The sequence below is a fragment of the Lutra lutra genome, chromosome 5 (assembly GCF_902655055.1).
Source record: "Lutra lutra chromosome 5, mLutLut1.2, whole genome shotgun sequence".
In the NCBI taxonomy this organism is placed as follows: domain Eukaryota; kingdom Metazoa; phylum Chordata; class Mammalia; order Carnivora; family Mustelidae; genus Lutra; species Lutra lutra.
Genome location: NC_062282.1, coordinates 98,012,572 through 98,039,256, shown reverse-complemented (window position 1 = coordinate 98,039,256; position 26,685 = coordinate 98,012,572). Strand labels below are relative to the sequence as shown.

The 26,685-nt window shown below is 44.3% G+C and overlaps 1 protein-coding gene across 3 annotated transcripts in view; it reads right to left on the bottom strand.

Moving 5' to 3' along the window:
* Window positions 1-7,176: 7,176 nt before the first annotated feature.
* The window catches only part of PIK3R1 (phosphoinositide-3-kinase regulatory subunit 1), an 85,879-nt gene continuing 66,370 nt past the window's right edge, over window positions 7,177-26,685 (bottom strand). Inside the window, exons 1-10 of one of the 3 annotated variants that reach the window (XM_047729252.1) lie at window positions 19,323-19,908; window positions 15,885-15,987; window positions 15,103-15,201; window positions 14,816-14,996; window positions 14,521-14,646; window positions 13,671-13,813; window positions 13,278-13,454; window positions 13,115-13,183; window positions 12,346-12,516; window positions 7,177-11,361 (exon numbers count right to left, since the gene is read on the bottom strand). In XM_047729252.1, the coding sequence (XP_047585208.1) occupies window positions 11,172-11,361; window positions 12,346-12,516; window positions 13,115-13,183; window positions 13,278-13,454; window positions 13,671-13,813; window positions 14,521-14,646; window positions 14,816-14,996; window positions 15,103-15,201; window positions 15,885-15,987; window positions 19,323-19,719 (1,656 nt within the window). In that variant the 5' untranslated portion in view covers window positions 19,720-19,908 and the 3' untranslated portion in view covers window positions 7,177-11,171. Of the gene's footprint in view, window positions 11,362-12,345; window positions 12,517-13,114; window positions 13,184-13,277; window positions 13,455-13,670; window positions 13,814-14,520; window positions 14,647-14,815; window positions 14,997-15,102; window positions 15,202-15,884; window positions 15,988-17,375; window positions 17,792-19,322; window positions 19,909-26,685 lie in introns of those variants that run through there. The other 2 variants (XM_047729253.1, XM_047729251.1) reach the window with 2 other exon arrangements.

Here is a 26,685-nt window from a genome sequence, read left to right as displayed (position 1 = left end):
GGAGATGCCTTCCACCAGCCCACTGTGGGGGCCACATTTAGACTGGTGTGCGTGCTTATCTTGCCTTCTCCCCAGGCTAGGGGTCACTTCCTAGTGGTGCTCTCCCCGGGTGGGGCTGCTTATGCTGTCAGGCTTATGGCATTGGTTCAGATGGGCTCCTGCTAAGGGCACATTGGACCGGGCAAGTTTGCAGGAAAACTCAGGAGCAGGGTGGCAGTGTTACCAAGGTATTCACAGGTCTGCTGTGGGAGGGGAACTGGGGACCTGGACTAAAGGCCTGGTTACAGGGGTCATGTCTGTTGGAGAATGCAGGGGCAGGGCACTGTTAGCACAAGCTAAGGGGAGAGTGTTGGTGCTGCTTTGGTTCCTCTAGGTGTCCATGTATCTAGGCTGAGAAGCAGGTGAGGAAAACCTCTGTTGTTCTTGGGAGAAGTGTCCGGACAATCCCTGCCCACCCTCCACCAGCACATGATCTTGAAAGCTGTGGCCTCTTTGTCATATTTCAGCAGGCCTGTCTGCTGTGCTGTCTCTGGAAGAGCAGGGAGTCCGACTCCGTTTCCGCTTATCCTTTGGGTTTCCAAGAGCCAACACTGCAGATTTTTAAAGTTCCAGTGTTAAGCTTGCTTACTGTAAAAACTCCAGAATTTTGGCCCCTCTAGTTTTCAAAGCTTCAAATATCACTGAGGCTTGTCTTCCCTGTATAGGTTCCCCATGCCTAGAGTGCCTGGTGTGAGGGTCTGTTTCTTTCACTTTCCTGTGCCTGTGGTGTCCTTTCCTCCTGTGGACAATCCCATGGGCCTCTTTAGCTCCTGATGGTGTCTCTGCCCTTCCTATGCACTTTGATGTGGCCTCTTCTCTACATTTAGCTGTGAGGAATCTGTTCTGCCAGTTTTTGCTGTTTTTTTCTAGGTGTTGTCTGATTTTGGTGTTGTCTAGTTGAATCCATGGGAAGAGGTGAGCACAGTCTCTTCATACAATGCCCCTTTCCCTGGGAGTTTCTTGTGAAATTACTTCAGATTTTTCCCAAGTTACCATGAGTTACTCATAAAACATCTCAAAAAAAAACTACAGTGCCTTATTTTAAACCAATAACTTCAATAGAATTCCTAACCTTTACACTATTATTTCTCCTTCTCCTCAGGTTTTAGATTAGCAATGTTACAGTTTGTCTGTTTTTTTATTCTGTTTAATAACAGAAAGCTGTATTTGGATTATTGTATTTTTTTTACTTTTGAACTAGAATTGTAAGTGAATTACAACCATTGCCATATTATGGAATCCACCTTTGACTGTGGTTTTACCATTACTAGTGAGTTTGACAGTGCCTTCTTAAGTTTTTATGATGTTAAATAGTGTCTTTTTAGTTTCACTCAAAAAACTCCCTTCAGCATTTCTTGTAAGGAAAGTCTAGTGGTGATGAATTACCTCAGCTTTTGTTTGTTTTGGAAAGTCTTATCCCTCCTCCATTTCTGAAGGTATAGTGTTCTTTGTTAACAGGTTTTTTTCTTCCAATATTTTGGATATATCATTATGTTACCTCCTGGCCTAAAGTTTGTGTTTAGAAACTGCTGATAAAATTTATTATAGCTGGGGCACCTGGGTGGCTCAGTGCGTTAAAGCCTCTGCCTTCGGCTTGGGTCACGATCCCAGTGTCCTGGGATCAAGCCCCGCATCGGGCTCTCTGCTCACCAGGGAGCCTGCTTCCTCCTCTCTCTCTGCCTGCCTCTCAGCCTACTTGTGATCTCTGTCAAATAAATAAATAAATCCTTTGAAAAAATTATTGTAGTTAACTTTTCTCTTGCTGCTTTTGAAATTCTTTGTCTTTGACTGTTGACAATTTAGTTATAATGTATCTTAATGTAGCCCTATTTGTCTTCAGCCTTTTTGTGGTCCTTTTGCCTCTTGGATCTTAATGTTTATTTCTCTTCCCATTTTGGGGGAGTTTTCAACCATTATTCCTTTAAATATCCCTTTTGTCATTCCCTTGTCTTGTCCCTCTGGGATTCCCATAATGATAATAATGTTTCTTTGTGTTTTATACATTTTGTAGGCTTTCTTCACTCTTCTTGGTTCTTCTTTCTCTTTGCTCCTCTGACTGACTGAACAATTTGAAATATAAGACATTCAAAATTAACTATCTTTCTTCTGCATGGCTTAGTCTGCTTTTGAAGCTCCTTATTGAATACTTCACTTATATTTTTCTTTCTTTTTTTTTTTTTTTTTAGATTTTATTTTTTTATTTGACACAGAGAGAGAGAGAGAGATATCACAAGTAGGCAGAGAGAGAGGGAGAAGCAGGTTCTCCGCTCAGGAGACAACCTGATTCGGGGCTCAATCCCAGGACCCTGAGACCATGACCTGAGCGGAAGGCAGAGGCTTAACGCACTGAGCCACCCAGGCACCCCTTCAATTATATTTTTCCATTGTAGAATTTCTATTTTTTTTTTTTAATGGTTTCTCTTTTGTTGTTGACATTCATGTTGTCCGTGCATTTCATTTAGTTGTACATTCTTCTAATTCCTTAAAGTTCTTTAAGAGGATTATTTGGAATTTTTTGTCTGACACTACATAGATCTCCATTTCTTTAGGGTCAGTTATTAAGAGTTTTATTAGTTTCCTTTGGTGGGGTCATATTTACCTGATGTTTCATGACCGTTGACTTCTTAAGCCAGTATCTGCACATTTGAGTGACTGGTTTCATTTTTCAGAATGTAATGGTTCGCTTTGGCAGAGACCGGTTTTCATGAGTCAGTTCAGCTCAGATTTTGGGACATGTCTGCCGGTAACGTTCTTGGGCAGATGGGGCCTGGTATTAGTGTCTATTTTGGGGTGAGGCAACTGTTCAAGCTCCGAGGTCATCAGGAGGAGTGGGAGGGATGGTATGACACTGACTGAGAACAGCTGGATAGGACTGCTGTTGTGTTCCCTGGCCAAGTGAGGCTGTAGGATGGGCTCCGCAGTTGCCTGGATTTTCTGGTCAGGCTTACTAGACTGTGGGATTGGGTCCCATACTCAGCAGTACATGGGGCTGTGAATTAATTTCCCTGCCCTGGCAGGGCAGCCGGATAGGTCCCAGGGCCTGCTTGGCTCATTGTTTTGGGACCCAAATTAAGCAAGGGTGTACACTGAATGTCTTGGTCAGGTGAGGCTGCTGGTTTTATTGTGCAGTCAGGGAAAGCCATGACCTGTGCCGTCTATGCAAGTCCACCTGTAAGCAAGGCTATTGGATGGGCTCTGTAGCTTCCTGTGAGTTTTGGTAAAGTTCCCTGGTCAGGAGGGCTGAAGATTATATTCAGCAGTAAGACAGTACATGAATTAGTTTCTCTGCCTAGTGCACTGGGTGAAGTAGCTCCAAGGCCATTAATGTTTTTTTGTGGTTTTGACTTAAGCAGACCTGTGCACCAGGTTCTCTGGCCAACAGGGCCACTGGCTCTGCTCTGAGGGAGATCAGCTTGGCCTGCAGTATTCTCAGCCCTTCCTGTCAGATGGGCCTGTGGACTATGCTCTGTAGTGGAAGGGACTGTGACTTAGTCTTTCTCTGCGGTTGGGGGCAGACCAGACTTCAGGGCTGGCAAAGCCTTTTGTTTGAAGTCCCTAATAATCAGGTATCCCTGTACCTGCCGAGTACCCTGGTCAGACAGACCCCAGACATGGTTCTGCAGAGAAGCAGAACTCCTGGGTGGGAGCTACTGCTTGGGCTCTACAGGTAGGAGTTTGGTCTGCCAACATCCAAGTGTTGGTTGAGGGAAACCCCTCCTCCTTTCTGTGTTTCAGTTCGGTTGCCAGTGGCTAGTCCTATAGAATCCCCTGTGATCTCTGTGAGACAAAACCAGAAAGAGGCTCTCCAGAAATGACCGACACCCAGTGCTGTGACGGGTAGATGTCACCCATGGCCTCCCTTTCTGCGCTGGAGGAACTGTAGGGTCAGGGGAGATCTCTTGGTCTGGTGACGCACTGGCCTGAGTTGGTCCTCTCACCCATGCAAGACAGTCTGGCTGGTTCTCTGTGGGGGCACTGAGTACTTCAGCCCCACTCCCGGGTTCTAGGATTCTTTCAGGGGTGTGTTGTTCGTGAATGGTTGTTACGTCATTCCTTCCCCTCCCAAGAACAACCATGACCCTGTCTCGGTTATGTCACTTGCTATTAATAACCATTCTAACAGGTGTGAAGTGCTATCGCATTGTGGTTTTGACTTGTATTTCCCTAGTGGTTAGTGACATAGGCCACCTTCTCATGCACCTTCAGCTATTTGTTTTCTAAGGAAAAATTTCTGTTCAGGACCTCTGCCTATATTTAACTTGGATTCTTTAGGTTCTTTTTGCCATTGAGTGGAATGTGTTCTTTATGTATTTTGGACATTAACCCCTTATCTGATCTATAGTAAGCAAACATTTTCTCCCATTCCATAGATTGCCTTTTCATTTTGTTGATAGTTTCCTTTGCTTTGAGGAAGCTCTTTAGTTGATAGAGTCCCACGTTTATTATTTACTTTGTTGCTTGTGCTTTAGGGGTCATAGCCAAAAAAATGTTTGTCAAGACCTATGTCCAAGAGCTTTTTTCCTATGTTTTCTTCTAGGAGTTTCTTGGTTTCTAGTCTTACATTTAAGTCTTTTCAAAATTCTTAATTTGTAGTCAGACTTTTTAAGGGGGAAGTTGAGAAGAAAAAGTTTTTAATGGGTTGATATGGTATCTGTTCTTAACATGCCACACTTGCCTGCCTCCTGCCATGCCCCACAGGATTTTGTGAGCTATGTCCTCTGACTCAGTGCCTCATGCTTTAGATAGATAGACAAATGTCATTTCCAAGTACACTCTTCTTCACATTATCAGGAATGTGACTTCCATTTTGACTCACCTGAAGTGTAGCTTTAAGACATCAGCTAGTGAAATGGGCCCTAATTCTGCTAATGCATTCTTGGCCATGGTCACTGATGACACAAGGGACCAGTTCTTAATTGCAGTGCTCTGCAGTCACCAGTTATGTTGTGGGTTGTCACTGTGGAGAACCAGGGGGTTGAGTAGTCTCACTCATTCCACTAAATCACATCACCGTGTCTGCCACTATTTAGATTCACAACTTTATTTTTACAGATAGGGAAATAGAGGCCTAGATAGGTAAATTGAGTTGGCCAAGTTCTCATGGCTGGTTAAAGACCGAGCTAAGACCAACCTAGGCCTCCCTAACTGAAAATCAGTCTATTTTCTATATAGAGTCAATGCTGTGAATGTAAATTATAAAGTAAAATATATTTCTATCACTCATTAATGTGGCTTTTAATTAAAATACTGGCAGCATTCTTTGAACAATTAGGTGATCTTAAGTAGTGACCATCAAACTCTGGTGTGCGTTAAAATCAGTCTGAGAGCTTGTGGGAGAAGATTGCTGGGTCCTGCTCTCAGAGCGAGTAGGTGAGGGCCAAGAATCTTGGTTTTGCACTTCTGACAGGTTTTCAGGTAGTGCTGGTGCTAATGCTGTTTGTCAGGAACCCACTGGCCTAAAGCCAACATCTGCCAATTCCTGCCATTTGTTCCTGGCCTCTTGTGCCCCATCCACCAATGGAGAACCATAGTTAGATCCCCATCAGGAAGAGTAACCAGTGAACTTTTCTCTGAACCTCCTAGTGTTTCCCACTGGAAGGCTGTTATAGCGTCGGGGTGGAGAGTCTTGGCTTGAGTCAGACCACGTAGGTGTTGGACTCTGTGCTCTAATTGTTGCCTGATCTGAGTAAATCATCTAACATCGAATGGGAATATTTTCTTTAAACTCAAAGCTATGTAAGGATTAAATGAGATAATGCACAGCACGTGTTGAATGGATACTTACATGTGTTATTGATCAGATCAGCCACGGAAAAAATTCTAGTTCTTATAGAAGGGATTGACTAAATCAAGAGAATTGGTTTCTCAAGTGATGGAAGGGCTCAGAGACCAAGCAGGTGCTGGTGAGGGAATGCAAAGGATTCGCAACAGCAGAAAGCTGCTAACACTCCTTGGGCTGGCACGGATGGTATAGCTCAGAAGTCAGAGGCTTCTACTGCAAGGGAGAGCTTCTGGGGGTGGCTGAAACCTTGGTGAGAGGGTTTGTCTGGCAAGAGGTGGTGCCACAGCAAGACTCAGGACCTAGAGGCCAGAGGGCCAGAGATCCTGGGGATTAGTACAGCTCTTTGCAATACGGAACTGGGGGGTAGGGACAGGAGGAACAGGACTTGAGTTTGGTATTGCCGCACTCTGTATGTTAGTCATTGCTGCCCTGACTCTATTTTGGTGCCCTGCTCATTTCCATCACTGGACCATGCCTCCCTGTTCAGGCCCCTTGCTATGCTGCCACGTTACATGAGCACCGTATTCTTGCAAAGTAGCCTCACTTTAAATTTGCTCAGCAGTGAAAACAAATAGGCAAGTTATTTCACATTAAGAATGATGTGTAATTAGGGGCGCCTGGGTGGCTCAGTGGGTTAAAGCCTCTGCCTTCGGTTCGGGTCATGATCTCAGGGTCCTGGGATCGAGCCCCACATCGGGCTCTCTGCTCAGCAGGGAGCCTGCTTCCTCCTCTCTCTCTCTCTCTGCCTGCCCGCGTATCTGTAATCTCTGTCAAATAAATAAATAAAATCTTTAAAAAAAAAAAAAAGAATGATGTGTAATTATTACCTAGACGCTACTATGAGAAACCTCGATCTTAAGTGTATTTTAGCTCCCCCTCCAAGCTGCATGTCACACCCCGGGTCACACTTGGCTATGGTGAACATGGCCTCATGCTCTCCCTGTACCGTGGGTGTTCAGTACATGTTGACCACAGAACAGAGACAGAAACAGCTCCCTTAACAAAACATAGTTTGTCGAGAACAATCCTGAAGGTTTGGGGATGTATGGTGGACAAGGGAAAGGACTGATGGACAGTGGCCATTACAGCAAGAACATGCTTTGAAATGACATCACCTAGAGGTATTTGTTTATGTCATTAAGGATGTACTGAAATTTTGCCAACAACACTAACCCATCGTTCTTGTGACTACTTAGTGTCTTTCTCACTTTACAAAAATGAAATAACGTGATAATAGGATGAAGACAGGTAGGTGGGAGACTATGGGAACAGCAGCAACGTTTGTTAAGCAGAGGAGGAAGAGAGCAGATTTAGAAATATTTCTTCTGTGATAATGGAAATTTCAAACCACAATGTAAGTTTCAAAACAACCTTTATTCTGTTTGAAGACCTAATACAATGCATCAGAGCAACTTAAGACATAGCTCCACTGAATCTATAGCTTGAACAAAATGTCAAGGAGGCACACTCCCCCCACCCCCCAACCCAGTTGCCTTGTAAAGGCAAAATTACAACTGACCATGACATCCTCCCTCTCGTCAAAAGACCAACTTTATTTTAACAATGTCATATAAACAGATTTGTAAAAACATTGAACAAATCATAGCTTTAAAAAATACACACATATAAATGAGTTTTTTTGTTTTGCATTTTTTTTTTTTTTTTTTTAAATAGCAGCATCCTGGGCAGCTAATGCTATCTCATGGTGACAAGTTTAAGTTAAGTTGGATAGTGTTTCCAATGAACCCAATTCTGTTCCTTTGCTACTCATAATGCTAGTATTTTATACAAGTGGATTTGTAAAAAATAAGAATTTGGCATTTTTGAACTTTGTCCCATGTGAGGCATTGTGCTTTCAACTGCCCCTTTCTTAAAAGACCCTCAACTCAGATTTCAGGGTCTGCTTTCCAACTATTTGGATACCATGCATAGCAAAAGCACAGGTGTTAAAACCAGCAGAATTTTTCTCCCATTCAGGAACATCAGTAGGACTCCCAAACACGTTACTAGCTCATAACCAGCTACATGACAGAGCACTTGGTTCCCCACAGTGACAGCTCACAGAAACACGTTTGACTTGACACACTGAAAATGAGGATTTCCAAGTAAAGCAAGTCGTCTAGACCAGCTCACCAAAAGGAGGAACTTTATAAAGCAGAGAAAAGCGAAAGAATTATGAACTTCTCACTTCACTTGCAAACAGTTTTCACCTTTAGAAGACAAAACAAAGCCACTTCAAAGGAAAAAAACAACCCATACACATACACAAGAATTGTACTAGACATGTGCTTGTTATGTACTTGAACTCAACGACTGTGGATCTGTTTTGGCTCAAAGGTGTACTGAAAACAGTCCATGCACATATACATATATACATAGATCAAGGGCCTTGACCTTGTCAGATGTTGCAAACACATGCTTTTTGCCTTCTTACACGGTTAGGATTTTTCTCTTGTGGGTAGTGGGTAGCATCGGGTCCCCGAGCTCCCACTGTCCAGTCCCCTCACAGCCTTGCTGCAGCTAGCCTAGCTTCTGGCTTTTATCTCTAGAATGCTACAGTGCGTGGGGAAAGTCACTGCATGCATAAAAGCGTGTTATCAGGAGTGCCTCTGCTGTATCCATTCATACTCATGAGCCACTCAGTGTTATGAGGAGATGACCGACCGAACCCCAAGAGCCCTTCTGGTCACCCATAGGACGGATGTGGTGGGCCTGCACCAAAATAAAAAAGGCATTTGGCAGAGGCGTGACCTCATAGCTACAGTATAACTCACTATCGACAGGGAATGATGAATCCTGCCTTTGCTGTTCAGAGAGAGACCTACAGCATTTGTGTCCGTGAGATGCAGAAACAAGGCAGGTGCCTGAAGACCAAGCCGCCTTGGGAGAGTGGTAACCCCAACAACATGAACAAAGCTATCTTTTAATGAAACAGTCAATCTTAGATCTTGTATTTTCAGTGTGAAATGAAAATTATATTTAACAGCATCCATGGGTGTGCTACTAAAAAGACCCCACTGGAACACTAGTCTATCAATCACTGTGAAAGCAGCGGCGGGCTCGCGTGGGAAGTGCAAGGATAGTTTTCAGGGCAACACTTACAGGCTACAAGTAGGGCAGTCCTCGGTCTGTGGAGAGGAGAGGGAGACGGTCAGGTCTCAGGGCTGACAGTCTGGTCCTGCTCTTGACAGGAATAGCCCCGTGTAAAGAAGAAAATAATACATTCTACAGATGATGAAGTCAGCTGGTAGACTGGTTATTACAAAAGAATTTGGAAAACTACACTGAAAAACAAAACAAAAAGCCCTCCCTGCAGTATCTGAAATAAAGCCGTGTTTGAATCAATCCTGGCAAAGGAAAACTGCCAATTGTGAGATGCCACTGGAACCTGCCAGGGTTGGGACCGTCACACTGATCCTTTATCACTTCTGACACAGGGACGGTGGCCACCACGCAGAAGGGGATCAGCCTGAGTAAATCTGGGAGAGACTCTCCCTCTTGCCCCAAGTTGGATAGGATGCTCTAGGACCCCTGCCTTGCTCCCACGTTGAAGTAGAACACACACAAGGGCTTGGATGAGCCAGAAGGACCGTTGGGATCCCTGTGGTGGCCGTGACTTTCATGAGCTCTCCACAGCCCAGCACAGGAGCAGCTCAGATCATGGGTCTTGGCCATGTGGTCCCAACTGAATGGAAAGGTGGGAAAATAACAAATGCAGATGAAAATCTTTTTTCAGGTCCGGCTTTTTCTGAAATGAATGTTTATTGGTTGTAATGGGTAATCTTATGTTAAAAAGACAGATAATCTAAATGCAGCAATTATACCTTGCGATCAGCGTTCCAAACAAAGGTGAACACTGCCCCAGGAGGCCATTCTTCCTACGAATTACGTTCTCTGACCCGCCGCCACACTGCCTTAGAGTTCCAGTAGGTCTGTCCTTGTCACTCATGTCTAGTAACAAGCAGATGAGAGCGGGAAAAGACTGAAGTTTAAGTTACTCACTTCTCCATAATCGTGAGAAAGTACACACCATCTCGTCCCCCCTCCCTCTGCCCCACCTGTACAGCCCTTTGCTACATCCCCCTCCCCAGATTCAAGAAGTTCACAATTCTTTATGAAACATTACCAGGTACCGTATTTTAAGAGTCTGGAAAGAACATTGTTGAACTCAGCGATACTTTGTCATATTTATATATCTTTCTCTTTTTTATTGAATAAAGCAGCTTTGAAGCTTATCAGGCACTGCCCAACAAAACATTTAGTCCAAAAAATCTGTTAGGAACTTTTTAACCTTGGGCTAATAGCCAAGTACTCTGTACAAGAAAAACCGTAAAATATTTCATAGTTTTAATTCTGAGGCCATTTTTTTTTAAACTGGCATCCTGTACATTTTTTTTAAAAAAGGAAAAGAATCACAAATGAATATTAACAATAACAAAAAATCAGGGACAGTATTTTCAGGCAACAGAAACTAGGGTGGGGAAGCTTATTCTGAAGGTACATTTAAAACGGAGATAACAATGACAATTAAAAATTGCATAGCACTGTGAATTTAGCCTTCAGCAAAACAAAACAGAAGCTATTTGGTATTGATACAAATCCATCTAGTTGATAGTTAGTCATCCACTGTTATGTACATATTTTATATAATGAATGTCATTTAAAGTCCTGTTCTCCAAGCTCCGTTTCTCCGTCGGTGGGGTCTTTTTTTTTTTTTTTAAAAGTCTAAACAAAAACACTTCTGACACTCTGCTAGGACAGAATTTCCTCTGTACGTGAGTGGACGTTCTCCTAAAATGTCTCTTGTGAGCCGAAGTGCCTTTCTGCTACATATCGTTCATTTCTTAGGAAATTAATCCACAGTGCGACGTGTCTGGGTCCACCGTGCACAGCAAGGCCCAGGCCCAGCCAGCCTGGCGTGAGCGTTTGCAGGCCGGGGCTCTAGAGCCCGGCCATCCTCTGGTCTCCAAGGTCCCCACTTTGAGCTGGTAAAGCTTCAGAAAGCATGAACAAGCACCATGGTTAAAGGCCTCTTTGTCCCTGCACGCAGAGATTTTTGCATTTCTTTTTCTCTTTGTGTTGTTGTGGCTTAAATTAAACCAAAAGAAAGAAAAAAAACCCTCCAAAAATGTAAGGAAGGACACGCGCTCCAGATTAGAAACCCAGGGTCACTACTCGGTGCTAGGCTGCGTGTCTTCCCCTGTACTTTTGTCAGAAGCTCGAGTCCCATCTGAAGGCAGATGGCTTCGTTTCCGCAGCTCAATGACAGGTCAGGCTGGAGAGGAGCCCTGTGCTTTCCAGAGGCCTCAGGGTGGTTGAACGTCAGGAGCAGGATGTGAGGACCAGTGCTTCATCGCCTCTGCTGTGCGTATACCGGGTAGGCTAGTGTGACGTTGAGCGAGTCATTGTGCTGCACGAGGGATGTGTGTTGGTAATGTAGCACCAGCTCTTTCAGGGAGCTGTACAAGTTATAGGGTTCGGCGAAGCCATAGCCGGTGGCCGTTTTGTTGATGACACAATGCTTGACCTCGCCGTCCACCCTGCCGAGGAGAGAGAGAACACATGCCTTTTGAGCCGGTCCTAGATAATTCTCGACTCCACGAGGTGCTGCTCCTAAAATCATCATCATGGAAAAGTACACTCTGCAGGCCATCCTGCAGAACGGGAAGCCTCCCAGGCTAGCTGTCGACTCGTGGCTCTGTCACTTACTGGGTGAGCGACGTGGCCTGGTAATCCTGCCTCCCTGAGCCACTGTATTTGCATCTTTAAAATGGGATAGAGGTGACCCGGAGGCTTTGTGTAACAGCGCTCTACTATTACCGGCATTTGTAGGATTCTCTCAGGCTAGCCTTTCACTTTGCATTTCCCCTATATGCTCCTATTCTCTTGGCCTTAACTCCGAGATGCTCTTACTTCCTCCTTCCTGTACGACTATTTCTCTGCTGAAGTGGAGGGAGACCACGAATATGCTGTATTTTTGGAACCTTTCTTTCCTAGAGGACACTCTTCTGAAATGATAGGAGGGGGGAATAGTATGAGAAGTAAAAGGAAAATAGGCCCTGTGTTAGAAATGTCATCTCTTGGGTGCCCTGATCTCAAGGGCAGTGACCTTTCTCTCGTTGTTCTGACCTGTTCCTGCTGTGGCCCTGACCTGGGGGTGGAGCTCTCACAGGAATTACCTCATATTCCACTGCTATTAGCCTTGGGAAGTTTAAAAAAAAAAAAAAAGGCGGGGTGGGGGCGGGCGGCAAGTAGTGCTATTTTCATTGCAAAGATGAAAAGATCTGGACTACTCCTGATTAACCAGTTCATGAATTAGGCCCCAAAGCCCAGTCTCTGAATTCCACAGCAGGTTTCTGTACTTCTGCGTGGACTTGAAAAACAGCATGTTTTCTTTCCTGTCCTACACTACTGCACCGTGAGGTTCTTCCACATCCTTGCCCCGGCTTGGGTGGCCGAACGGACAGGAGTGAGCACCCCGTCCAGAGCGGCGTGCCCGGCGCCCAGCAGCGGGAGCTACGTACACGACAGAGCAGGCGTAGCAGCCCTGTTTGCTGCTCTCCCGGACCAGGAAGGTGCCGTCTCGTTTCCCTCGGAGTAGGTTCTCAGCTTTGTTCCTGTTGCTGCTGCCCACGTTCCAGGTCTTCTCGTCGTGGTGTGGCAAATCCTCATCATCTTCCACCAGCGAATATTGGCTAGAGAGCCAGGAGAGAGAGGGTCTCTGTGAAGCCCCCACCGGGGACGGCCTGCCCTGCCTCCCAAGCCCCGTGGGCCAGCAGCTGCGGCTCTGACTCCAGCAGCTTCTCCGGCCTGCCTTTCCTCATCCAGCTTCAGCCTTCAATGTGCCCACCCCCGCGGACAGAGAGCACTGGTAAGTTAAACTGCAGTCAGGAGCTCCACTGAGGAACCTGGGCAGAGAGGAAGGTGTCAACCAATCCTGTTCGTCCAGTTCAGATCAGGAAATGTATTGACTAGGAGGACTGCCAGTTTTCAAATAATTCAAACAAAACACATACTTAAGCTTTGGGAGATCCACTGAATGGAACTGTGTTGTGTTTTTTTTTCCCCCCGCCTCCCAACTGTTTGAGAAACCCATAGGGATTTTTTTTATCTAGGTTGGCATCCCCCTTCCCTGAACCTTCCTTTTATAACATTCAGGCTAAAGAGACATCGTTTATAGAGGATGTTCCAAATTCAGTAAAATTGCTCGCTGTTCCGCAAACAAAGCAAGTCGTGCGTTTCCCTAAAATGAAAAACCTCCTTTGCTGCCTCCCACCTGCAGTAAGTACTTACTCTTCCGTATTTTCATTGCCCAGCCACTCATTCAGCTTCTTCTGCCGAACACCTTTCTGAGTCAACCACCTGGAAAACCGAAAAAGAAAACGCATTAGTAACGTAGCCTTAATTTTTGCAACTATCAGTTGGTGGCTTCCAGGGTTTGGCTTCTGGGACTTACATCAAGTATTGGTCTCTTGTCTTTCTCAGCTGAATGAGGTCTGGTTTAATGCTGTTCATGCGTTTGTCAATCTCCCGGTACTCAGCTGCCTGCTTCTTCAGGTCTTCCTCCAGTCTCCTTCTACTGTCCACAATTTCACTGATTCGGGACTTTAACTTCTCATAATTATGCATAATCCTACAGGAAAGTGAAAGGCATGGGTCATTACCTGCTCTATCATAATGGTTTCCCAAAGCTTTCCTCAAGTTAAGAATGCTTTCTCGGGCTGTCATTTTTTTTTTTTTTCTTTCTTTCTTTCAGTTATTCAAAGCACAGAAAGCAAGACCATCTTTCAACAGTTCTGGAGGATTCTGCTTATCTTTAGCACAAAGACAACCCCCCTGATTCACCAACCTTTGTATTTCTTTCTCATTGCCTTCGCGTTTAAATTTTTCTATGTATTCTTTGCTGTACCGTTCCTGGCTTTGGCACTGTTCTTCAAATATTTTTATGGTTTCATTAAATGCTTCAATAGCTGTTCTTTTCATTTGGATTTCCTACAATACAATGTTGAATGAGACAATGTCATACCTTTCATAGAACAGATAACGTGTTACTGTGAGACACTATCTGGACATTTGATGCTATTACTATCTAGCATCTGAGTACTCTGGTACCAAGCAAGGCCCCTAATTCATAAAACCCATTAAAATAGTATCAGAAGCATACATTTACTTTGGGAATTTTTCCAGTCTATGTCCGACAATTTCCTATAGTTTTCATTGTTTTAAAAGTCATTCCCCTTTATCAGCAATTTAAGGAATCCATGTTGCCTTTTACTCCCTCTGGTGGTCCTAGATACATCATAGCCCAGAGAAGATTAAGCCTCGAGGAAAATACTGCAGGGAACGGAGCTACTTTTTTATGACAGGGTATATAATAGTTAAATCTCCATTTTGGAGGTCAGACAAGTTTGTGTGTTGTGGGGGCAGGGGGAGTTCAATCAGGAATTATGTCAAATCCACTTAAAAACTCACAGCAACCTCTTCAATTAGCATGAGTACTTATTGTGAAATCCTTAAGAGCTTCATGGGAAAGCTTATGGAGATATACTATGGTCTAGAGAGCCTATGAATAATAAACAGTGATTCACAAATATATGATCTTTTCCCCTCATCCGATTAGCAGAAACTGAAAGGACACGTCTTAGACGCTAGTAACTACAAGTTCTGAGCCTACAATGTGACTTTTGCAGAAGACTCACCTGGGAAGTACGGGTATAATCTTCATATAATCTATCATATTCCCGGCTTTTTTCTTGAAATTGAGTGTTATATTCATGTAATTTTTTCCCTACAGCTTCAATATTATCTTCTTTGACAACTTGATCCTGGAAAAATGAGAGAGAGAACTTCAGCTGATGAGGTATTTAGTCAATGTTTTGGCCGATATCAAACTGTAGTTAAAAGTTGTTAAATCTCATTACATGCAATTCATCTGCTTCACAATGTTTTTGAAACATTGCATTACTGTAACATGAGTATTCCAGTTTGGATTACCTGTTGGTATTTGGACACTGGATAAAGTAATTTCACGTCCAGTTTGGGATTATACTGAGCTAGAGACTCATTCCGGTAGTGGTTTATTAGTTCAACCACAGAGTTGAAGGTCAGTGGGTCAGAGAAGCCGTATTTCCCATCTCGGTGAAATATTTTGATTAATTTGTTATTTCCTCCTTTCCTGTAGATACAACACAATAAATGGCATTATAGTCTTCTTTAAAAAAAAAAAAAGTGTTTTGACGTCTGCTTCCACAGCTCCATCTTTGTTACGTTCCCGGACTCACCTTAGTGTAAGAGTATAATCCCCATGCATTTTAGTAGATGCGTCTCGTACCAAAAAGGTCCCATCAGCTGTATCTCGAAGTTTTTCATTCACTTCTTCCCTGAAAGGAAAATGACACAAGACAAAGCTCACTTTGAGGATTCAGTAACTGCTTTTTGTTTTTGGAGTTTTAACTTCATAGCAAAAGCAAGCACACAGTAGGTAGAGCTCCCTTCCAGCCCCCTGCTGCTCACAGAGTGCATGTACTGTTTATATAGAAATGTTATAAAGTTCATCTCCTTACAAACTGGGAGCGACAAAACAACATACCCACTTTCAGTACTGGTGTAAGCTGTGGTACAAAGTTTTATTTTGTAACCACATACACCGAGCACAAAAACACATAATCCCCAAAGGGACTCCTTAGTCCCCCTTCAAAAAACAGCAATAAATAAAGATGCCTTTGTAAGTATGTGTCAGATAATAACACAAACCCTGACAGTTTTCCCTAATGGAAAGTGACTTTGGACCCTGCCTTTAGGAAGTACCACTCCACCCGGGTGCTTTCCTGACATTTCTGTCCAGAATGAAACTTGTCAAGTATTTAATTTCCCATGGCATCCGACACCCACGGTCCCCCAGCACTCAGGGACTTCTCTGGTCTTCTCTGGAAGACAACCAACTATGCTTCGTGCTTATGTTGGAGGACATCCTAAAAATGGAACTTAGCACGCTGGTGCGTTTCTCTCTCTAAAACAAGCTCGCTCGCTCTCGTGAAAACTCAGAGCACTTATATAGCCTTACCTTGAGATATCTCCCCAGTACCACTCAGCATCTTGTAAGGACATATTGTTATTCATACCGTTGTTGGCTACACTAGTGGGTTTTGGTGGTTTAGGAGGCAATGCTGCAGATGAAAGAGAAAAGTTGTTTGCAATCTCAACTACAGTGAAACACTTAGGTCTAATTTATGTTTCTTTAGAATACTGTGAAACACAGCAGTAATTCTCAATTCTATGAAACAGAATCATTATGTTAAAAAAAAAAGGACATCTTTCAGAATATGGGTCAAAAAGAAAAAGTGGGAAAAGAACAGCTTAACAAATGAACCCGGCTGGCAATGTGAATGAATCCAGAGTCCCGGCATTTTCTACTTCTAGGCTCTAGTTATATTAAAGTTTCAGGCCTGATCAAATCCAGCTAAAAGAGGAAACTGTGAACATATGAGCAGGAGGAATCACATGGGTTGGCTTTAATTTCCTCCTCTTATTTAATTTTAAAAGACAAATTTGGTTTCTGTCCTCCACAAATGCTGTTGCTGTAATAAAACTCATCTACAGCAGTATGTTTTAAGAGGAGGAACTGGTTTTCTCTAATCTTAGTATTTCAGGCACTATTCTGCCAAAAGCCACTTTAAGAAACTCATCTGTGACCTAAATCTCTTTAGTATTCATGTTAATATTCTTTTGGACAAATTGTGCTCTATATGCCAAGACTGAGGAAAAACCATATCCCTCTTCCTCAATGTCAAATCAGTATTCATACACCAATTGGTGACAAATAAAAGACTGCAGTGTTTCTGAATTTCTTAATTGGGAGCAGGGCTAATATTGGAATACAGTTTAGGAAGCAAAATAAGGCTAACATTTTAACTGAATTCTAAGTCACAAGTTTTAAAGGACAAGTAGTACTTCATGCAAAAATTTCAGGAGTCTACCAAGAATATTTTGTAAAGCCTAGGACTAAATAAATAATGGGAAGCCAACTCCTTTTCTCATTACAGTATCTTAATATAAGAGCAGGTAAAGTCTCAGCGTTTGATTTAGAATAGTTTCAAGTCGCCTAGGACTGAGTTGCAATCACTGCTAGGTTTTACATGCTTTCTAAAAGTACTAAGTATTATCACTGCAAAGTACCACACTGTCCTCATCCACTGTCAAAAGAGAAAAGCAGCACAAAGGACGCATCCTTTTAATTAAAGGAACAGTATGAACGATACAGAACACTATAACCCAAACAGCAAAGGACCCCGGTTAAACAAAAGACACCAGTGAAAAAGTGGAATTCAATTCCTATCTGTTCAAGTAAGAAAAAGCATTCACCACATACAGGCTGATCTGCTTGCTTCCACAGGCAAACAATTTCATGTCCAAGCTATGATCAAGCTAATTTTTATTAAATTACAACAAGTTAATAAATAGAAATCTACAGAGGATCAGTTATAGTAGTTGTCAAAAAAAAAAAAAAAAAACCCACAAAATAAACTAGCTTTCTAAAAGCATACTGCAGTATTACCTGGTGGATCCATTTCTATATAAAACATCAAGTCTGTGCCACAATTTCTATCTGTCTTAGCATATTCTAAATCCAGGTCTTCCATATTCCAAACAGTGTTGTACATTTGTGCGAGAGTTTCCTTGGCTGAGCTCAGTTATAAGAAAAGAGTCCGGCTTTCTTTGTAATGGTGTCTTGGAATTCATTTTAAAACCTATAAGGGGCTGCACTGTAACCTATTACATCACACACCCGAGCCAATCAAGTCAGAAAAATGTCACCAGACCACTCCTGCTTCATCATTTCTCTTCCACATCCAGCCCTAACACAATCCCAACCTTGCCGAGAACCTACATTTACTAGACCAGCAATGTATGTACATGCTCGTTTCAAAAAGATGTTTGATTTGACTCTTCACCACCACCAGTGAGTTTTCTAATTCCTTTTTTATTACTCTTTGCAGCATGGTACGCTCCGCTGTTGGCAGGTTGACAAAAGCCGATATGCTGCAGCACGTAGCTCCCCGCCCCCAGTGCATCTGGGTTAATAGCCTGATCGTGCCTTGGTTTAAAAATCTTACAAATGCATCAAAATGGTATATTTAAGGCGTATTTTACAATCTTTAGATACTTCCTGTATATATTAAAAGCAGAAGGGATCAAGAACTCTGGATATTTCATTTCATTCCCACCGAATTCACTGGACAACTCAGAACTTAAACACTGTTACAAATGTACACCACATGAGAAAGCACAATTAAAAGAAAAATCTACCATAGTAAAGTTAAAACTAGACCTTAGGGAATAACAGTGAAAAATCTTAATAGGAATGAAGATACGTATATTCTTAGCAGACCTTAAAATGTCACTAACAAGACTAGTCAAGGTAGGTTATAGCTTCCAAAAAGAAGCCATATATCAGAATGCAGAGGTAGCACGATGTTTGCAAACTGTTTCTCACCAGCAGCACCAGAAGTCTGAAGATGGGCTTAATAGTGCTTAAGGGGGGAGAGTGATGTAATCACTTTTGAGATTTTTTTTTTTCCCCTCCATCTCAAATTCCTCCCTCTGGGGACCCTTAATCCTGGTTAGCAATATGTAATGTAAAGAAGTCAATTCCCCTATACATCTATTTAGTTCTCTAGAGCCATTCTACATATAATCCTACTACTCTTACTAGAGCCTAATGCACATTCCCATTGTAAACCATCTCTTCACGTTTACAATATAAATCAGAGAAAACAGTGGAGCAAAGGCAAGGCATTCTCTGAGCACTGTTCACTTGGCCCCATCTAGGTGAATTCATTTGCCCATTAATGAGGAAGGCAGACTCAACCCATACCCTGCAGCCTGCTCCCGGGAACACTTTTCTATTCCTAAACTCAAAATCACACACACACATATGGTCAAGGAGGGGGTGTGGGATATGTCCTTCAGATAAGGTTCAGAAGAATTTTTTTTTTTTTTTTTTGAGGAGCGACGGCCGAAGAAATTTTTTTTTAATACAAATGCATTTCCTCCCCCAAAAAGGAGTCCTGCCAGCAGCTGCGGACAGGCTAACAGCCCCAAGAGCCACCCCATGCCCCTGCCTTCGTAGTGGGGAGCACTTGGTGTGAACCAGTCCTGCTGCTGGATCCCCTGTGGCAAACCAACCCAGGGAGGAGAGGAGGGAGACAGGTGATTTTCCACGTCTCTCCCAGGCCTGGCCAGGTCCCAACTTCCAGCCAAGCACGTTGTAATTACCTCCTTCCCCACTTCTAACCCAAACCCCATCTTTTCCTCCCACCGTGCCCCTCCAGGAAAGGGGGGAGTGTCTCCGCTCATCTCTTATCTGCCCTCCCCAGACAGCACTTAATCAGCCTCACTCACACACCCGCAAAGACAAACTACAGAAGAGTGAACCTTTCACAGAAGTACACAAAGCAAAGCAGGGCAGCGGCGAGCGGGGCACGAGGGAAAGGCAACTTACTTTGCAGGTTATGCATGTCTGCAGCCTCCCGCGGCCAGGCCGGTATCCGACAGTGAGAACAATGCCCACGGCTAGTCCCGCCGCGCCTGCTCCCAGGCACTGCTCGCGCCGGCAGGGCGCAGCGGCAGCAGCGGCGGCGGCGCGGGACCCTCGGGCTCACGCGGCGCGACACGGACGCCGGGACGGGACCGCCGCAGCAGCGCCGCTCCCTGCCCGCTCCCCTCCGAGAGAGCCACTGGATGCTGGGGCTGCGGCCGGGAAGGGAAAAGCCCCTGCGCTCGCACGTCTCGCAGATAAAGATCACGGCTTCATGATTAACTTGGGCAGGTTCAAATATTTGCTGAGCTAGGGATTTCGGGTGGGGGAGGGGAGCCCGAGTCAAAGTCAAAGTTGTCATCGGCTAACAAGTGGCCACCGCCAGCCCCGCGCGCTCATGTTCGCCGAGGAAATGAGAAGGCCATTGTGGAGGGACCTAAAATAGTCTCTCTGACTGGCTGCGGCAGCGCGCGGGGCTCAAGTGGCCACAGTGAAGCGAGGCACTATGCGCGGCCAAACACAGGAAGTGGCTGAGCTAGTTCAGCAAAAATAGAATCAAAGCCTTGCTTGTAAAGGCCTGAACCGCTCCGCGCCGCCCAGAACACCGTGCCTCCCTCGGGGGCGCCTCCTCCCACACAGCAGCAGAACAGCCCCGCAGGTGCACCGCGAGACCCCGCGGGGGAGCTCGCCAGGGCACAGGTTTGGAAAAGGCCTGCTTGTGGGAGGAGCGGATCCTCCGCTGGGTTCTCTACTCCACGACCACGTGAGCACTGGCCGAACAACCCCACTGTGCAGCTGCTCCTACGGAGCCGACTTCAAGCCACGCTTAACCGGCCACTGGCGTGTCTGACGATGAAAAGGTGTGTCTGCATGAAGTTCACGTGACCGCCAAACGGCGCAAAGGATAGGGCCAGGAGGACGGTAGGCCTTCCCAGAGGATCTCTGTCCTCTGAGAAAGTGGCAATGAACCACACTAAAACTTGACCTAAGAAAATTTTCACTGGCCTCAGGGTAAGATGGGAGGGGTTTCCTGATATCCCCAGACCCCTTAACAATGTAAAGTCACAGAATCACGAACTCTAAAACCAGACAGTAATTCTAAAGAGCACTTCAAGCAAGTCCCTCAAGCTACACTCTGGGAACCCTGGTCCGGAGGGCAGAGGGGTGAAGTGGTTTGCCGGCGATCAAGGCCGGAGCGCCACAACCTAGCCTGCAGACTTCTGGTCCTTAACTTTTTCTCCACCCACTGGCCCTGGGCTTCACTTCCGTCTTCCAGAGAGAGTTAAAAGTACACATGAGACTGAGGTTAAATTCTTTTAGGCCACATGTGAAAAATTTCACACCTACAACAAAATTGACTTTTTCTGTTTTCTATTTTTAGCTTGGTTACAGTTTTTAAAAAACTACCTTCTAATTCTCCGTGAAGAAACACGGGTCTAGCCATAGTATTTACCCTCAGACACATGACCCCGTGGTCCCATAGGGAGCTAAAGGAAGATCTAGGTGCTGACATCACATGCACGCAGGCAGCCCCCGCTGCAGGATCACCCACAGTATCTGGGAAGTGCGCTAACCTCATGATGCAAGTGACTTTATAAACTTTCCTCTGGTGCAACTGATAGAGCATGAAAAACCTACTTTCCAATGGAAAGAAAAAAGTCTTTAAGTGGATCTTCCAGCTCCTGCCTGCTGATCACTGAGACATATGGTTAGTTCGGAGAACACCCTTGCACCCTGAGCTGCAGAATCTTGCCCTACTTTTAAAAATAGTCTTTCTGGGACGCCTGGGTGGCTCAGTGGCTTAAGCGGCTGCCTTCGGCTCAGGTCATGATCCCAGCGTCCTGGGATCGAGTCCCACATCGGGCTCCTTGCTCAGCGGGGAGCCTGCTTCTCCCTCTGCCTCTGCCTACCACTCTGTCTTGCCTGTGCTCATGCTCTCTCTCTCTCTCTCTCTGACAAATAAATAAATAAAATCTTTAAAAAAAAATAGTCTTTCTAAAGCTAGAAAGCTTGGAAACATCAGTCTCTTCAGCTACCTGATTCTACATGATGTTTCATGTCAAAACCTTCCAAGATGATAGTGTCTTCTAGTCCGAAAGTATATTTTCCATCTCAGAAAACTGTCCCCTGGAAAGCAGTACACTCTCCACTTAGAGAAAGCAAGTGTTAGATTTGAGAACTTTGCGTCGTTTCTCACAATAGGTACAATCCTCTACCATAGAGCTTCTGTTCTATTACTGAAAGTGTGAGCTGAGTCTTTTCCCATTTAGTTTCAGTCTTAGAAAAGTGATGGGCAAGACACTCTCTGGTCTTCATTAGCTTAAAAAGGGAGCCCTCTGCTGGTAGAACAGAATCAGTAACTTCTCTGGGAGAAAACGCTCAACTTTCTGTGTATTTCCCACTGTGTCCAAAATTTCACACAAATTAAATGGAAGATTCATTTGCAAATAACCAATAAATCAAATGCACAGATGTCATATCAACTTAGGAAGTGTTTTTCATCATGTGGCTTCTAAGTTCTTTAAAAAAAAAAAAAAACAAAAACAAAAAAAAAAAAAAAACAAAAAAAAAAACCCTCATATTTTAATTTTGGCATGTATCTGAGACCCAAAAAGACTCAGAGAACTCACACATATATTGGAAAACTGACTTTACCTTCTGGGTTCCTTGAAACAGTATGCTTTGCTACTTTTCCTTTCCTCAAAGTTTTTAAAAACTCATCTTAGAGGCAAAAAACAGACCACACTTCGTTTCTCAGCAGGTGTTATCTAGTCAGGAAAATACTGTTAATCGTGAAAACATGCTTGAAAGGTACAGACTGCCTGAACACTGTCTCACACGTGCAAATCCCCATCAGAGAGTGACTGTTCCCTACCCAGCTTCTATCGTGCACAGTTTCTTTACAAAAAGAAATGCTGTGAGAAGAAAAAAATAAAGGAACCAAAATCTTCAAGGGTTAAATGAATGCCTCCCTCCATTTTAACTTAAGACAAATTAGGACAGAAGGGCCTTTCAGTATGATGCAAATTCTTTACTCCATATCCAGTGCTCTCACGCCGCAATAAGGAAAATGTCCATTTGAATTTATAAATAAACCCAGATTGACACAGGACACATTCTACAAAACGCATGAAAAGGTGTGACAGTTGCTTAGCAGAAGGCGGCACTGCTTCCCTCTCAAATGCTGTCCCTGGAGAGGAGTCTGCACAGTGACTACCCCACCAATATATGCACCCTGAAATATGCTGCTTTTTCAGAGCACAAATAAAACTTCCTATTTTTCGTTATAACCTAGTATGGCTTGCCTCTCTGTTTATTCTGACCCATCTAAATATATGCATTTTTTTTCAAGGTTTCATTTCTCACCTTTGAAACAACCCTCTAATGTCAGACCACATTTTAAACCCAATAAAAAATAAATCAGAGAAAAGTAAAACTCTTTGAAAGTCATTTCCCTCTACCTTAGTGCTTGCTTTCGTCTTGCTTAAAAAACCAAGCCCAGAGCATTTAAAACAAGATTTATGAATCAGGCTCTTCAGGAGGAATGTTTTGCAATGCGCCAGTGGTTAAACATTAACTCTGACAGGTGTAGAAGGGCAGGAGGGAGAAAGAGTCATTTATTTTCCACTCTGGGCTTGAGGGTGCAATATTAGACTTCAATTACACTGCATTAATATTTCTGGATATACCCATGAAATCTGAAATATGTAAATACACTTATAATGGGTTTCATTCAGAGCTACCCTGTGTTAAATGGTCCTGTTTGTCCCTTAGTGGCCCTACAGAAATCTGCTTTAGCTACCCAAGTATCAATAGGGTAAACATAGCACCTAATGAGTCATGAAAACCTGCTGTTCAGCTTTAGGTATTTTTAAGACTTTTAGAAACAAAGGGGACAGCAGACTATCCAAACGCTGAGGACTCAGTGACTCTATGTTTAACCTTTCAAACCTTAGTTTCTCTCCAAATGCAGGAGATGCCTGCTTCACAGGTTTGCTGCATGCACTAAATGAGTGGGTATGCCAAAGTTCTTTGAAAGCTGCTTAGTCTGTCAAGGAACTTTTGAAAATTCATGTGGATGATTATTATCCTTTGCTCAGCTCTATGCTAGGAGGAGCTCAACAGGAGAAGCAGCCTTTGTCCTTGAGGAATGGAGCTGAGCAAAGGGAAAGAACAGGCAGAACTACAGGGCATAAGCCTATGGAATGGGTTGATCACTGCACATCCAGCATTTCCTGTGAAGTGAAGTAGATGCGCTGGTGGGGACTGCTCTGTACAGTTGTGTGTTCTGTGCACCGCAGAGAGGCACATGGCAGGAGAAGGTGCTACTGAAAACCAGGCCCTCCACTCACCAAGCCACACACACGGGAAGGGGCATGAGACCAAGTAAGAACGTTCCTCCCTCCAAGCAATGCACCCACCGGGCAGCAACTACCCAGTGAGTGTGTATTTTGCAGATTAGCCGTGAAGCCCATGCAGGCACCTCAAGGCCTGGCTCCGCAGGCTGGCAGTGTGTGGGCTCAGTGGAGGGAAGAGCCTGACAGGACTGAGGAGTTGGGAGCTGCAGAAGGGGGCCCCCTCTGGTAGGTCCTTAAAAAACCAGAGTTGAGCAATGGGTCATGAGTTTCAGTACTTGTCACCTCACTGAAATCTTAACCACCCCAGGAGAGGCATTGTTCCCATTTCACAGACTAGTGAACAGTTAAGAAAGGTTGAGTTATTTGATATGACTTTGGCAAATAAGCAGCCAAGAGCTGATTCAAATCCAGATCCATTTGAGACTCTCTCTTCCTACCAGCACACGATGGATGGAGTGACTCTGAGTTTTATCCACCACAGCTATGGAAATCACACTGGGGCTCTTTACTGCAAACTTCAGAGGACTTCAGACTGGACACTAAAAGCAGCCCCATTCCTCATGAAGCTTCCCCAAACCCAGGAAGCAGGTGCAGTGCTGAGACCCTGGCAGGAGACCGGGACTGGGTCCCTTCTGCACGGGGCCTCCCTGGGGTGACCTGGTTCTGGCACACACTGGTTAGCACCACGTGACCGTGCAACCTCCGGGGGCGCTTCTGTCTCCTAATGAGCAAAGTTAGAGCTGGGCAATGCTTTCAACTCTAAAATGATGCTTTTTACAATATTGTCATTTAAAACAGTTACTACTTTTTTGTATCAAGCCATTCATTTTGTATTTTGCAATTTATTTTGAATAAACCTTTGAAACTCCTTGAATTGAAATACTGTTTCCTCTTCCCCTTTTCAAACTACCAATTCTTCAAAGCCCATTCAAGTACCATTTTTTTCTCTAAGCCTTTTCTGTCTACTTAATTGCCCTACAAAGTCACCCATCACATCTAAAATTCTTTTCATATTTAGAGTAAGCACCCTCCCCCAGTACTTAATTAGATACTGTGTGCTAATGGTCTTCTATGAATTGACACATTGCCTCTAACATCATTTTTGCCTAGCAGTTCAGGTTCTACCAGGTTAAAAACTATAAAAGAGGTCTATCTATCCCTTAATAGCCTTGCTTCCCTGTCTCCCCAGCAACGCCCCCCCAATTATTCAAGTACTCCTTCTATTCACAAGAATAAAGTCATTGCAAATGAATGATTTATGACTATTCACTGGAGATACCCCGGTGCTGTGCTTCCAGAGCCCTGTGGTAACAGCACGTGCTGGGGCAATGATGAAGGAGTCTAGGAAAATGTCAGATTCCTACCAGGCCTAAGAAATCATTTCTCTAACCAAGAGTGCCCCGCCAGTCATCGGCACGAAGCCATTCCTGAATACGAAGGGGTTCGGCATGAGGACATTCTTCCTGAGGTGGTCAGTATGTTTCCACAAGGCAGACATACTGAAGCATTTATTTTATTCCCAAGGGCCTGAACATTCTTCAGAATAGCTAAGAGATACCAAACAAAGGGAAGAATGGCTCAAACTAGCATTCAGAGATGACCCAGATACAATTTTCTTGAAGAGGCTGCATGAATCTCGGGCAAGTCTAGGGAATGTTCAATGCATTGCTCACCATTCAGCATGGCTGGCAGGACTAACCCGCCTCTGACACCAGTTTCTTAGTAGAGGAAAGCAGTGGGGTCCATGCCTAGCAGGCAGTCTTAGGTGCACTCAGTGAAAACGGATGAATGTGAATTTTTTTTGTTTTTGAATGGAATTAGGCTCAAACTTGTAAGGACATTTAACTGGTTTATACCAGTCAGACAAATTAAACTCCAACTGATTCTCCTTGGTGTGTAGCAGAAATTCTCAAAGATTTCATGATAAATTCATTGGTGGGTTATCTATCAAACCCTGTCTGGCTTTTAAGCTTCCATGTCAACCTGTCTCCAGAGGGGTGGGCGCTGAGAAGACTGGGACCACCCTCAGCCCTTTACTGCATGCGGTGCTCAGCTGTCCCTAGTCTGAGACAGACCTCCACACCGGCCACCAGAAAGTGGGAGGCAGGGCTCCGCCCTTTGGCCCAGGGGCCCATTTTGTTGTTACTACTCTTCTTTTGTACTCAAAAGAAGTAGTGCAGTCGTACTACTAGTACTAGTCATACTACTACGTACTAGTAGTACTCAAAAAAATACTACTACTACTACTACAACAAAAAAGTAGTACTACTACTACTCTTTTGTTGTTACTACACTTCTTTCTCCACTCTTGTATTTAGTCTGGGGTGGGGTGTGGGGGGAGCAGTCAATAAAGGACTAAAGTGTCATGTTTCACACCTGCCCCCTGTCCCCTTATCACAGGGTACTTTTAATCTACCATTGAATCTTTTCTGTTGAGCCCGAAGGTAGCCTGTGAACACCAACACAGAGTTCCCAAATCCATTAACAAATGCACCAAGCAGTCACAGGACATGAAACCTGTGGGCCGCCCCCTGGACTAAAGTCCTCAGCCACTGTTGACAGACTTCTCTGATGCCATTCACCTACAATTCAGAGTATCCCTGCTGAACATCCTGCTTGCTGTGACCTGCAACATTTGGAGCATAACCACTCGTGCCTTATGTACTGCTTCTGCTGCCCCTCCTACCTGTGGATGCCGTATCCTGGTCCTGTCCACAGGAGCCCTTCCAAATACGCGCACTGTGAGTGGTTACCTGTCCGGTCGCGCAATCCACACCCCACCGAGCCTCGCTGGGTAACACCTACAAAACCCAACCTAATTCCCCACTGCTCAACGCAGGGGGGACCCCATGCCTGTTAGTACAGAGATAAACTGGGCAGTCTGCATGAGTTACCGGTAATAAAGAATTATTATCTTAACATCTTATTCATGATGTTTTATTTTAATTCTAGGCATAAATTAAGACTAT